We start from the raw sequence: 13,548 nt of genomic DNA, 5'->3' as shown, positions 1-13,548 counted from the left end.
TATGTTGATGCCTTTGCCCAAAAAGCTCTACTTTTGTCTCATCTGACCAGAGAACATTCTTCCAAAATGTTTTAGGCTTTTTCAGGTAAGTTTTGGCAAACTCCAGCCTTGCTTTTTTATGTCTCGGGGTAAGAAGTGGGGTCTTCCTGGGTCTCCTACTATACAGTCCCTTTTCATTCAGACGCCAACGGATAGTACTGGTTGACACTGTTGTACCCTCGGACTGCAGGGCAGCTTGAACTTGCTTGGATGTTAGTCGAGGTTCTTTATCCAACATCCACACAATCTTACGTTGAAATCTCTTGTCAATTTTTCTTTTCCGTCCACATCTAGGGAGGTTAGCCACAGTGCCATGGGCTTTAAACTTCTTGATGACACTGCGCATGGTAGACACAGGAACATTCAGGTCTTTGGAGATGGACTTGTAGGCTTGAGATTGCTCATGCTTCCTCACAATTTGGTTTCTCAAGTCCTCAGACAGTTCTTTGGTCTTCTTTCTTTTCTCCATGCTCAATGTGGTACACACAAGGACACAGGACAGAGGTTGAGTCAACTTTAATCCATGTCAACTGGCTGCAAGTGTGATTTAGTTATTGCCAACACCTGTTAGGTGTTACAGGTGCTGTTAATTACACAAATTAGAGAAGCATCACATGATTTTTCGAACAGTGCCAATACTTTTGTCCACCCTCTTTTTTATGTTTGGTGTGGAATTATATCCAATTTGGCTTTAGGACAATTCTTTTTGTGTTTTTTCATTTAAGACTAATTAAATCAAGATAATAATACCAAAGAAATTGTGTTTGCAATCATTTTCAGGAAGAATCTGAGCATTATCTGACAGAATTGCAGGGGTGTCAATACTTTTGGCCACAACTATGTGTATGTATATATATATATATATATATATATATATTGTAAGGTAGCGCTTGTTATTCATGTTGGGGACACTTGCTTGGTAGCCGATTAACCAGGTCCGGCACAGGTTTTTCACATAAATCAGTCCATGCGGTTTATTAATCAGCATAAACCATATACGGCAACAGTCTTATATCCAACAACAGAATGTTCATGATAGAGCCCCGCTCTCTCAGCCCTGTGGTCACATAGGCTATGCTTTCTTCAGCAACCAGGCTCTATGGCCTCACAGTTATTTCCCCCTGTTCGGGGTCACCTCTTAGTTGTTTCTCACTCCGGACATCCATTCCCTCCTGGGAACTGTCACACACACGCAGGCCATTATACACGGTCCTCCCCGGGTCAGCGGCCTCCGCACGTGCTCTTCAGGAAGGCAGCACCCCTTCCAGCATGTCAGCCTTCCGGGACCTTTCCACACGGACCAATCAGATCCAGGAACTCTCTCTCTTGTGTCCTATCCTGTTCACCTGATATGTTATGTAGCCATGCCCACCGGTCAGATACGGATCACATGGCTATGACCTCATTGCAGGTCCTATTTCAGACACCCAGCCATACACACACATATACAGGCTTACTATGGGCGTTTAGACACACGCCTCTGGGTGGGTTTGTAGGTGACTGGTCCCACCCATCTCACCAGCCACCTGGAAGCTCTCCCTAATACAGAGTAACAAACCCTCAGCAGAATATCTGCTGATTAATAGCGGTTCCAGCTTCCATCACAAGGCCACCCACCTTGTGATACATATTGGTCATTTACCATCCCTTCTCCATTACAATAATGGACATGCCTGTATGCATGTCCTGAGACGCCCACACAGTGCCCTCTAGCTGTCACAGTGGTCACTGCACCACATACCTCCCCCTCTGTTCAAACTTGTGGGGTTGAACACTTGACATCACCCAGGGGTCTCAAGACTGGGCACCCATCTCACCTTGCCCCACCAGTCATCTGTGAGCATTAGCTCCCGATACTTAGTCCCTCTCTGTGCGCAACACATTATCGGATTTTGTCCTTTCCTGTTTCAGGGTTAAACTAGTAGGCCTCCCCCGCCCCCAGTGGTTCTTAAGTCAGCATTGAGCATTGGGCCTTAAGTCACAGTCCAACTGTGTCACTAGACCCTGCTTTGGCTTCACATTTCTGTAGTGCGCTCCATCACCCGACCTTTCTCTCACTAGCCAGCCCTCCCGGTGGGTACAGTCAGAAGTCCCACTGGCAGTTCCGTCTTGTTATCACTCGGGCACGGCCGCTGTAAGTCTTCAACCACCAACTTCTTCTCCTGCAGAAGAGCTCTTACTGCTTCTTTGAGCACTTCCATATCTTCTCTGAGGGTCTTATTTATACTTTGCCACATTGACAGGTGACCTCTGAGCTCAGAGACTTCCTTCTCCAGCTCATCCACTCTGTGCTCCCTATCTTAGAACCACAGTCACCCCCGGTGTCTGAGTCACCCCCATCAGCCGAGTGAACCCTCCAGTTAACCTCTAACCATGTGTCTGCTCCAGTTGTCTTATCTACCAGCTCACCATCAGTCATGTCACGAGACATCAGGTCCGTAAGTTGGACAGATGCACCCCTTCCTCTGGTCACTCCTACATCTGACGTGTCCACTTTAGGAGGCGTCACCATCTCAGTGTCTGCCAGCCCAACAGTAGGAAGGTCTCCATCCTCCTGCTGTAGAGGAACTCCCCTCTCCCACAAACCGGAGAACAGTTTAGAGTCCTGGCCTATAACCACTGGACAGGACAAAATTCGGGACTATCACGACATCCTGTCCCGCAATGTCCCAGCCTGTCTCCAAGACTATCCTGGCCACTGGACAATCCTTAGTGCCCCCGTGGTTGCAAGTGACCCTAACCTTTCTGCCAGGTATCTCAGGAGCAACCCTCACTAGAGTCACCGGGCTCCCAGGGTCGACCAGACCAACCACATCTTTGTTATTTATCTGTAGGTCACACCCCCGTAGCATCGTGCTGGGTGAGTAGTTCACCAGGCAGACTGGACACATATAGGACATTTGCCATTTGCCCCTGGCAACAGTTCATCTGTACCACCCCTTTTATGTTGGGATGCCCCTCCCACTTTTGGGCCACTATCCCCTTTTTGGACTCTGCCTCCCCCTGGGACTCTACCCCTTTTTGGGTTACCGCCCCCTTTCGGGATCTCCCCATGTCCCCTCTACAGGCCTTCTTAGGCCCGTGTTCACACAGTACAGTTTATGTCCTTTCGGGCTTGTATTGGCCCTTTAAGCACGACACCACACCAGCTCCCGTTGGCACTGCCACAGCTCCTACTGTCACAAATCTCTGGCACCTCCGGCTGCCGCTCACAAACAGCTGCTGGTGTCACTGCAGCTCCTGCTGCGCTGTCTTCGTGGACCCGCCGATCCACAGCAATCTTCGTAACTCCGCCGAGTTACAGCTAGTCGCTTGTCACCTTTGTGACCCCACTGAGCCACCGCAAGCTGCCTTGAAAAAAACTTTGTGACCCCGCCGAGTCGCAGCAACACCTTCAGCTTTATAGGAAAGAGAGAAAAAAGAGAAAAAAAAACACATACACAGTCTCTCACTGCTGGTGTTGGCCACACAGGTTCTCGGGTACCTCTTATCCACAGAGGCACCCTATAGCGACTTCTCAAGCAGTGTTTCCCTGACCCCGGTCAGCATACCACAGACTCCTGTCTGTTACCTGTTGGTGACGGCCACACAGGTTTCTGGATGCCTCTACTCCTCAGAGGTATCCCACAATTTATCAACAGTCTCTTTCTCTGACCCCGGTCAGTATCACACGGTTTTCACAACTGTTATCTGACGGTCACGCAGGTTCTCAGATCCCTATACCGCAGAGGTGTCCTGTAAATCTCTCTCACTGACCCCGGTCAGCATAACTCACAGTTTTCAAGACCGTCTGCTCTCCTGGCTCAGAGTCGCCAGCACTGCAACATGTGCTTCTTAGAATCGTGGCCCCTAGCAACCGAATTTGTAGACCTCGTCCGTTGCCCCTAGCAACAAGGCTACAACAGTGCCTTTAGCATTCTCCACCAATTGTAAGGTAGCGCTTGTAATTCATGTTGGGGACACTCGCTTGGTAGCCGATTAACCAGGTCCGGCATGGGTTTTTCACATAAATCAGTCCATGCGGTTTATTAATCAGCATAAACCATATATGGCAACAGTCTTATATTCAACAACAGAATGTTCATGATAGAGCTCCGCTCTCTCAGCTCTGTGGTCACACAGGCTGTGCTTTCTCCAGCAACCAGGCTCTATAGCCTCACAGTTATTTCCCCCTGTCCAGGGTTACCTCTTAGTTGTTTCTCACTCCGGACATCCATTCCCTCCTGGGAACTGTCACACACACGCAGGCCATTATACACAGGCCTCCCCAGGACAGCGGCCTCCGCACGTGCTCTTCAGGAAGGCAGCACCCCTTCCAGCACATTGGCCTTCCGGGACCTTTCCACACAGAGCAATCAGATCCAGTCACTCTCTCTCTTGTGTCCTACCCTGGTCACCTTATATGGAAGGTAGCCACACCCACCGGTGAGATACGTATCACATGGCTATGACCTCATTGCAGGTCCTATTTCAGACACCCAGCCATACACACACATATACAGGCTTACTATGGGCTTTTAGACACACGCCCTGGGTGGGTTTGTAGGTGACTGGTCCCACCCATCTCACCAGCCACCTGGAAGCTCTGCCTAATACAGAGTAACGAACCCTCAGCAGAAAATCTGCTGATTAATAGCGGTTCCAGCTTCCATCACAAGGCCACCCACCTTGTGATACATATCGGTCATTTACCATCCCTTCTCCATTACAATAATGGACATGCCTGTATGTATGTCCTCAGACACCCACACAGTGCCCCCTAGCTGTCACAGTGGTCACTGCAGCACAATATATATATATACACACCGTGTAAACTCGAGTATAAGCCAAATTTTTCAGCGCATTTTTTGAGCTGAAAAAGCCCCCCTCGGCTTAAACTCGAGTGAGGATCCCAGAAGATGTAGTGGCAGCGGTGGATCAGTGGGTTACAGGAGGAACAAGCCTGTTGCTGTGGCTAAAGCCTGTGCCCTCTGTTAAAGAGAAATGAATATTCACTGCTCTGGCAGTGAATATTAATTTCTCTTTAATAGCATGTACAATAGTCGCAGCCGCCGGCTTCTTGCAGCGGTGGAATGATCACATGTGGGCACCCTATGAGAGTTGAGTGGTGATACAGACAGGGCGTGCTGTTATGAATGAGTCACCGAAGGAGGAAAAAACAAAAATACAAGCTAAGTCCAGAAAACCGGAGAGGTTGGTAGCTATTGGATTGCAGACCCCTGATCCTATCCACAACAACTAACAGCCGTGGGGGGTTCCTACGATGCCCTAGACCCCTCGATCACAGCCGGAGAACTAAATAGGCCTAAAGAAAGAAAGGGAAAATCTAAACTGCCCCAGAGCAGACCCCAAAGCAATTGGTAGCCCCCAACATATAATGACAGTGAAGCAAAATTAAAACACTAATACGGATAGAAAGATAGGTTGAGCAAACGATGGGGCCCAAGCTAACTAAAAAGGACAGGATAGAAAAGCTGCCGTCTGCAATCCGCGAAAAACCTTACCAAAAAATGTCCCAACTGTCTGATAGGAAAAACAGGCCCTGAAGTCGCTAGGACTAGGTAAATTCTGAAGACAGAGCAAAAGAAACAAACTGATCAGAGACAAAAATGGAACTCAGCACACCCCCGACTGGGGATGGCTGAACTACAAAAAACAAGGTAAACAAAACAAAACTAAAGTTCAATAGCAGAGCAAAAACTTATCTTTGGGAAGCAGGAATCAGACTGGTCTCCAAGAATCCAGCAGAAAAATCACCAGCGACTCAGAAGGGCATCGGCTGCCTTATATCCAGTCAGCAGTTCCTGTTACCCAGTCATCATCTACCAGATCAGGTGTTTGGTAATCAGCCTCACTACCTTCCTTCACCAGAAGAGGGAGTTCATCAGACATCGACGGTGAAGGGGAAAATGAACTCACAACAGCGTGCACTCTGTGGATATGAGGTAGGTGCGAGCTGAACCTGGAACTTAGTCCAAAAGGTCATCCAGTGAAGAAAAAACAGCTGCACTATGGGAAATTTTGATTTTCAATGCAAAAAATTTTTTAATTGAAGACACCACAGGGAAATTGTGCGTGATGTGGTGTCTTCTATGAGAGTTGAGGGCAGTGAATATTCATTCCCTTAAGTAGCGGGGACACGTCATCGCCCCGCCACTGCAGCTGCTGGCACCGGAACAAGAGAGTGCAGGGACAGTAACTAGTATGTGTTTCTTTAAAATATTTTTTCTGATGGAGACCATGCATACAAGAATAGGGATGAGGAGCCATGCCCACCAGGATAGGTATGAAGAGCCATGCATACCAGGATATGGATGAGGATGAGCCATGCATACCAAGATTTGGATGAAGAGCCATGCATACAAGAATAGGCATGAGGAGCCATGCATACCAAGATAGGGATGAGGAGCGATGCATACCAGGATAGGGATGAGGAGCTATGCATACCAGGATAGGGATGAAGAGCCATGCATGGGAGGACAGGGATGAAGAGCCATGCATACAAGGATAGGGATGAAGAGCCATGCATACCAGGATAGGGATGAGGAGCGATGCATACCAGGATAGGGATGAGGGGGCCATGCATACAAGAATGGGGATGAGGGGACAATCTATTCCTGGCTTATGCTAGACTCAATAAGTTTTCCCAGATTTTTGTGATAAAATTAGGTGCCTCGGCTTATTCACGGGTTGGCTTATACTCGAATATATATGGTACATCATATTTGCTATCTGGATATAACTGATTCACAGAATTTTTATAGACAATCATTGTATACATTATACTTAATATTGTGTCACCCACTGTATATCATTATTAGTCCTTTCCTTTAGGACAGGGGTCCCCAACCGCCGGTCCGCGGCCCAGCACCGGGCCGCTGCAGTGCCCTTGCCGGTCCGCGGACACAAGGGGAGCCAGGGGAGGCGCGCAGCACTTCCTAGATTGCCCCCGTGTAGCGGCGGCCAGGGAGCGATCCAAGCAGCTCCGCTGCCTGCAAAAGGAAATAGCAGGAGCGGAGCTGCAAGGACCCGTCCAGCTTCCTGCCCGCCGCCCGCGTTTCCTGTCTCTGACTGACACAGAGAGGAGCGCGGCCGCTGCTCTGTCAGAGCGAGGAAGCGCGGGCAATGCTGCGGACAGGTGAGAGGTGGTGTCTGTGTGTGTGTGTGTATGTGTGTGTATGTCTGTGTGTATATATAATGTGTGTGTGTATGTCTGTGTGTGTGTATATAATGTGTGTGTGTATGTCTGTGTGTGTGTGTATATATAATGTGTGTGTGTATGTCTGTGTGTGTGTATATATAATGTGTGTATGTATGTCTGTCTGTGTGTATGTATATATATATATATGTGTGTGTGTGTGTATGTCTGTGTGTGTATGTGTGTTTGTCTGTGTGTGTGTAGGTTAGCTTGGCCCTGGAGGAGATGGGGATATGAGAAGACTGTGATGGGGAGAGAAGGCCATAATGCCTGGGGTGATGGGAGAATCCATGAGGGGGTAATGGGATAAGGCCATGATGGGGGTGATGGAGAGAAGGCAGTGATGGGGTGATGGAGAAGGCAATGATGGGGAGAAGGGAGTGATGAGGTGAAGGCAATGATGGGGTGATGGAGCACTCATTTAAAACCTATGGTGAGTTGAGTCACATTATAAATGTTATAATTAAATGATAAGTATGCACTGCTAAACTACAACTGCGTCTATAGCCCCGCCCCCTTATGATCAAAGCCCCGTCCCTGCCACACCTCCATCCCCGCCCTACTGGGCCATGGAAGAATGGTCTTGCTTGATGCCGGTCCCTGGTGCAAAAAAGGTTGGGGACCACTGCTTTAGGATACAAGAGTTTGGATTACTATTGTATTTTACATCATTTACATACTTGATAGATAGGGCATTTTTATTATTATTTCCGTATATTAATTGATAATATTGGGATCATTGTGTCCTACCCTGTCCACTGTCATTTTGTATTGGTGTTTTTATGTTTTTAATTGTTTTTAAACTGGCACTGTGTGTTTCAATAAAGCATTTTTTAATGGTAATTCATGGGTACGTGTGCACCATGATTCTACATAGCTTTTCTCTACAAAATTGTATACTCTTTGTGCAGTTAGTCATAGCACCCCAATCTTAATTTCATATCTTTGTGGTGCCCACGATCTTTTTTCTATAATGACTTTTTATTTCCTTTATAGTTAGAAATCAGCAGCCAGATGGAAGGTTGTACACACAGGAGACCTCCTGTCAACCGAGGATTATCATTGCACATACACTCCGCCTCCCCTATCTTGACTGCTGAGCTGCTAGTAACATTACAGGAGAGGGATAGAATAACAGCGCAGCTGTTTTTATATAGCAGCCAGAGATGCAGCTCAGCTCTTTCTCACTTCTCCTAAGGCTGGTTTCACACTTGCGTAGGGCATAGCTGCGGAGGGCTGCGTATTTCCTCCGTTAAGCCCCGCCCACTGCTGCACCTCTTCCATTCAACTCCGCCTACATCAGCATGCATCCTTTAACATTGGGTACGCAGACCATGCAAATGTATGCGAATGCCTCCGCATGTGTCGTTTTGATGCTGCGCCGAACTGTGTCGAATACAACATGGAAGAAGTGCGGCAATGGGTGGGGCTTAATGGAGGAACCATGCAGCCCTCCGCAACTATGCCCTACGCAAGTGTGAAACCAGCCTAAGAACCAGCTATCTTTTTACCTCAAAGACCTTACACTGCTGACCTCCTTACTCTGGAGAACAAGCAAAGTCTAGCCGACTGATCAGTCAGCACATATATGAAGGAAGACTTTGCTAAAACTGGCATCAAACAAGAGGACTGGGAAGATGGTGGCGGAACTACATAGGTAATTGTATGGCCACACAAGCAGGGCTTTGTCAGGCAAACCCTTCTTTTGTATGCCTGGGTGTGTGCACAGATAATAACATTTATTAAAGAACCACTCCCATCAAGTTTTTTCTCATAAAATTTGTGTATACATGAATGTAGTGTAGAGTGAGTGTATTAATATACTCACCTATGGCTGCTTTCTACATGAACCAGTGGCTTTCTTCTACGCGTCTCAGTGAGTTTTCCTCGGTGAGAAGAACGCCGCTGGATACCGGAGAAATCAGCAGTATGTGAATATATTAATACACTCACACTACACTACGTGCACATGTACGCACATTTAATGAAAAAAAACTTAATGGAAGCACTATTTTAAATATATATAAAGAAATGAAATAAAAAAAACTAACTAGCGAGTTCTTGCAGAAAATACAATGATCTGGGGCTTGGGCTCAGATGTAACTGTATAGCGAAGCACCTGCTTAGCACTCATTTTTTTAAAATAATGCCTTTTTTATCTTTATTATGTACAGAATTTGATGGAAAAAGAAGAAATTAATGAAAAGAAAGTTCCATCTTTTACAGACCTTGTAAGAACACCACAGATTAGAAAATACACGTTTATTCTGATGTATATCTGGTAAGGATCATTTTATTTTATTTAATGTATGTAGCATATTAATTTTAATCTAGTTTTTGTTAGGACTACAGATACAGTTGCAGTTAAAAGTATTCATCTCACATGGCAAATTTAGGATTAATAGAAAAATGTACAAACTTTCTGCTGTTTGCAATAAATCCTGCAAACAAGAACAATGACTCAAGAAAGCTAATACAGTCATATGTAAAAGTTTGGGCACCCCTATTAATGTTAACCTTTTTTCTTTATAACAATTTTGTTTTTTGCAACAGCTATTTCCGTTTCATATATCTAATAACTGATGGACTCAGTTATATTTCTGGATTCAAATGAGGTTTATTATACTAACAGAAAATGTGCAATCTGCATTTAAACAAAATTTGACCGGTGCAAAAGTATGGGCACCCTTATCATTTTCTTGATTTGAACACTCCTAACTACTTTTTACTGACTTCCTGAAGCACTAAATTGGTTTTGTAACCTCATTGAGCTTTGAACTTCATAGCCAGGTGTATCAAATCATGAGAAATGGTATTTAAAGTGGCCACTTGCAAGTAGTTCTCCTATTTGATTCTCCTATGAAGAGTGGCATCATGGGCTCCTCAAAACAACTCTCAAATGATCTGAAAACAAAGATTATTCAACATAGCTTTTCAGGGGAAGGATACAAAAAGTTGTCTCAGAGATTTAACCTGTCAGATTCCACTGTGAGGAACATAGTAAGGAAATGGAAGAACACAGGTACAGTTCTTGTTAAGCCGAGAAGTGGCAGGCCAAGAAAAATATCAGAAAGGCAGAGAAGAAGAATGGTGAGAACAGTCAAGGACAATCCACAGACCACCTCCAAAGACCGGCAGCATCATCTTGCTGCAGATGGTGTCACTGTGCATCGGTCAACAATACAGCGCATGCATAACGCCTTTTTGTATGACCAAACAACTCAATCTTTGTTTCATCAGTCCACAGGACCTTCTTCCAAAATGTAACTGGCTTGTCCAAATGTTCTTTTGCATACCTCAGGCAACTCTGTTTGTGGCGTGCTTGCAGAAACGGCTTCTTTCGCATCACTCTCCCATACAGCTTCTCCTTGTGCAAAGTGCGCTGTATTGTTGACCGATTCACAGTGACACCATCTGCAGCAAGATGATGCTGCAGGTCTTTGGAGGTGGTCTGTGGATTGTCCTTGACTGTTCTCACCATTCTTCTTCTCTGCCTTTCGGATATTTTTCTTGGCCTGCCACTTCTGGGCTTAACAAGAACTGTACCTGTGTTCTTCCATTTCCTTACTATGTTCCTCACAGTGGAAACTGACAGGTTAAATCTCTGAGACAACTTTTTGTATCCTTCCCCTGAAAAGCTATGTTGAATAATCTTTGTTTTCAGATCATTTGAGAGTTGTTTTGAGGAGCCCATGATGCCACTCTTCATAGGAGAATCAAATAGGAGAACTACTTGCAAGTGGCCACCTTAAATACCTTTTCTCATGATTTGATACACCTGGCTATGAAGTTCAAAGCTCAATGAGGTTACAAAACCAATTTAGTGCTTCAGGAAGTCAGTAAAAAGTAGTTAGGAGTGTTCAAATCAAGAAAATGATAAGGGTGCCCATACTTTTGCACCGGTCAAATTTTGTTTAAATGCAGATTGCACATTTTCTGTTAGTACAATAAACCTCATTTGAATCCAGAAATATAACTGAGTCCATCAGTTATTAGATATATGAAACTGAAATAGCTGTTGCAAAAACCAAAATTGTTATAAAGAAAAAAGGTTAACATTAATAGGGGTGCCCAAACTTTTACATATGACTGTATAACAGGTGGCTTCTCTAAATGAAATGCAAACTGCCACTTTCAATTACTTTTAATGTCTCAGAATAAGGCTACTTTCACACTAGCGTCGTGCGACGGCCGTCACCCTGCGTCGGGGCGACGTACCGTCGCACGTTGTGAAAGTTGTGCAAAACGGGGGCAGCGGATGCAGTTTTTCAACGCATCCACTGCCCCATTGTAATGTCCGGAGAGGAGGGGGCGGAGTTTCGGCCGCGCATGTGCGGTCGAAAATGGCAGAGACGACGCACAAAAAAAGTTACATGTAACGTTTTTGTGTGCGTCGTGGCCGCCAAAACACGACGCATCCGTCGCACGACGGATGCGACGTGTGCCCATACGTCACAATGCGTCGCTAATGTAAGTCTATGGAGAAAAAACGCATCCTGCGGGCAACTTTGCAGGATGCGTTTTTTGTTGGGCGACGCTAGTGTGAAAGTAGCCTTAGTCAACCTCTTCATGACCCCTTCAAGCATCTGTCCCAGAATTATAAAATCTCCTCAAGTTTCTTTAGTACTTAGTAGCTGAGGTATGGTTAGGACAGAAGCACACAATAGGGCAATACCGTAAGAGAAATGTATGGACACAATACCAATCAATAAGAGCCTTAAAATCCACAGCTGTATCCCAGTGACTGGAGGAACAAGTCTTCCCGAACGCAATTCATTTTTTAAGTGAGTTCTCGGTACCTGGCTCTGCTTGCAGAAATGAAGAGTCCTCAATGGCATGAAATTAAAGGGAACCTGTCACCTGTTTTGGCCACTATAAGATGCGGCCACCACCTTTCAGGGCTTATCTACAGTATTCTATAATGCTGTAGATAAGCCCCCAGTCCGACCTGAAAGATAAGAACAATACGTTTTATAATACTCACCCAGAGGGCGGTCCAATGCGGTCCAGTCTGATGGGTGTCGCAGGTCTGGGTCTGGCGCCTCCCATCTTCTTGCGATGCCGTCCTCCTGCTTGCTTCCTCGCTCCAGGCATTGCACTTCTGCGCAGGCGTACTTGTCTGCCCTGTTGAGGGCAGAGCAAAGTACTGCAGTGTGCAGGCGCCAGGAAAGGTCAGAGTTGCCCAGCACCACAGATCACAACTAGAAAATAAAAACCCTGAAATACATGATTCAAACGGAACCTCTGGCGGAAGATTCTCTATAATGAGGCAGATTTAGATACTGTGGACGCTGTCTGGCCTAAGATCCAGTGGTGCACATTTTTGTCGGCCACAGTTTTGTGCTCTTCTGAAAAAAAGGACATCGCTGAACAGAGGTCAGATGGAGGCCACAGTAAGGGCATGTGCACACGTTGCAGATTTTGTTGTATATCCGCAGGGTTTTTGGACGCACGGAATTGCACCAAATCTTCAGTGTAGTGCACAACCAATGTTAATCAATGGAAATTCAGACTTGTTGTGCACATTCGCAGCATTTTATTTTCCACAGCATCTTTTTGTGGCTCTGCAGCATTTTTGCACATATTGACTTCCAGTGAGTCAGTCAAATCCACAGCAAACCGTAGGTGTAAAAAGGTTTGTGGTTTTGCTGTCGAGTTGCATGCGAAAAACGCTGCAGAAAGGCAGGAGGAAGAGTGTGTGAGTGGAGAATATGTGCTTGTCTGTCTGCGGGTGTCTGTGTGTGTGTGTGTGTGTGTCTGTGTTCAGGTGTCTCTGTGTGTCTGTGTGTTCATTTGAATCATGTCACTCAGAGATTTAGATGGAAACCCTGATGTAAGTGCTCAGCGCATGTTAGGATAAAAAGATGAGAACAAAAACTTCAACTCAATCCAACAAAAAAAGAAATCTCACCACTCAGGTCCATCACCTGTCAATGGAAATATAGGAGGCTTCCATGTTACCTGTGGTATGAAAACTCTGTCAAAGCGCTATGGATCCTCACCCCCCCAAAAATCCAACAAATTCTGCACTCTCAAATCCAAATGGCCCCCTCCCTTCTGAGACCCACAGTGTGCCTAAACCACATTTAGAGTTCACATGTTTGCCAGGGGTATAATTTCCAAAATTGGGTCACTTGAGGTAGGATTCTTCTCTTAATGCACTTAGTGACTCTGCATATGGAGTCCGCAAACTATTTTAGGAAAATCTGTGCACTCACTCTGTGGCTAAGCAGTACAGTAAAGCAGCATATGGAGTATTTCCACGTTCAGCAGAAATTGTGTGACAAATTTTGGTGCCATTTTTTCCCATT

At 45.8% G+C, this 13,548-nt stretch overlaps 1 protein-coding gene across 1 annotated transcript in view; it reads left to right on the top strand.

Annotated features, from left to right (window-relative positions):
* SLC22A2 (solute carrier family 22 member 2) overlaps positions 1 to 13,548 on the top strand; it is a 267,564-nt gene that overhangs the window by 198,440 nt on the left and 55,576 nt on the right. The window contains exon 6 of the mRNA XM_073557713.1: positions 9,412 to 9,518. Coding sequence (XP_073413814.1) covers positions 9,412 to 9,518 — 107 coding nt within the window. The remainder of the gene's footprint in view (positions 1 to 9,411; positions 9,519 to 13,548) is intronic.

This window comes from Dendrobates tinctorius, unplaced genomic scaffold (assembly GCF_039654945.1).
Source record: "Dendrobates tinctorius isolate UK_male_01 unplaced genomic scaffold, ASM3965494v1 ptg000250l, whole genome shotgun sequence".
Classification (NCBI taxonomy): Eukaryota; Metazoa; Chordata; class Amphibia; order Anura; family Dendrobatidae; genus Dendrobates; species Dendrobates tinctorius.
Note: the sequence above shows the minus strand (reverse complement) of the source record. Positions and strands in the feature narration are given on the sequence as shown.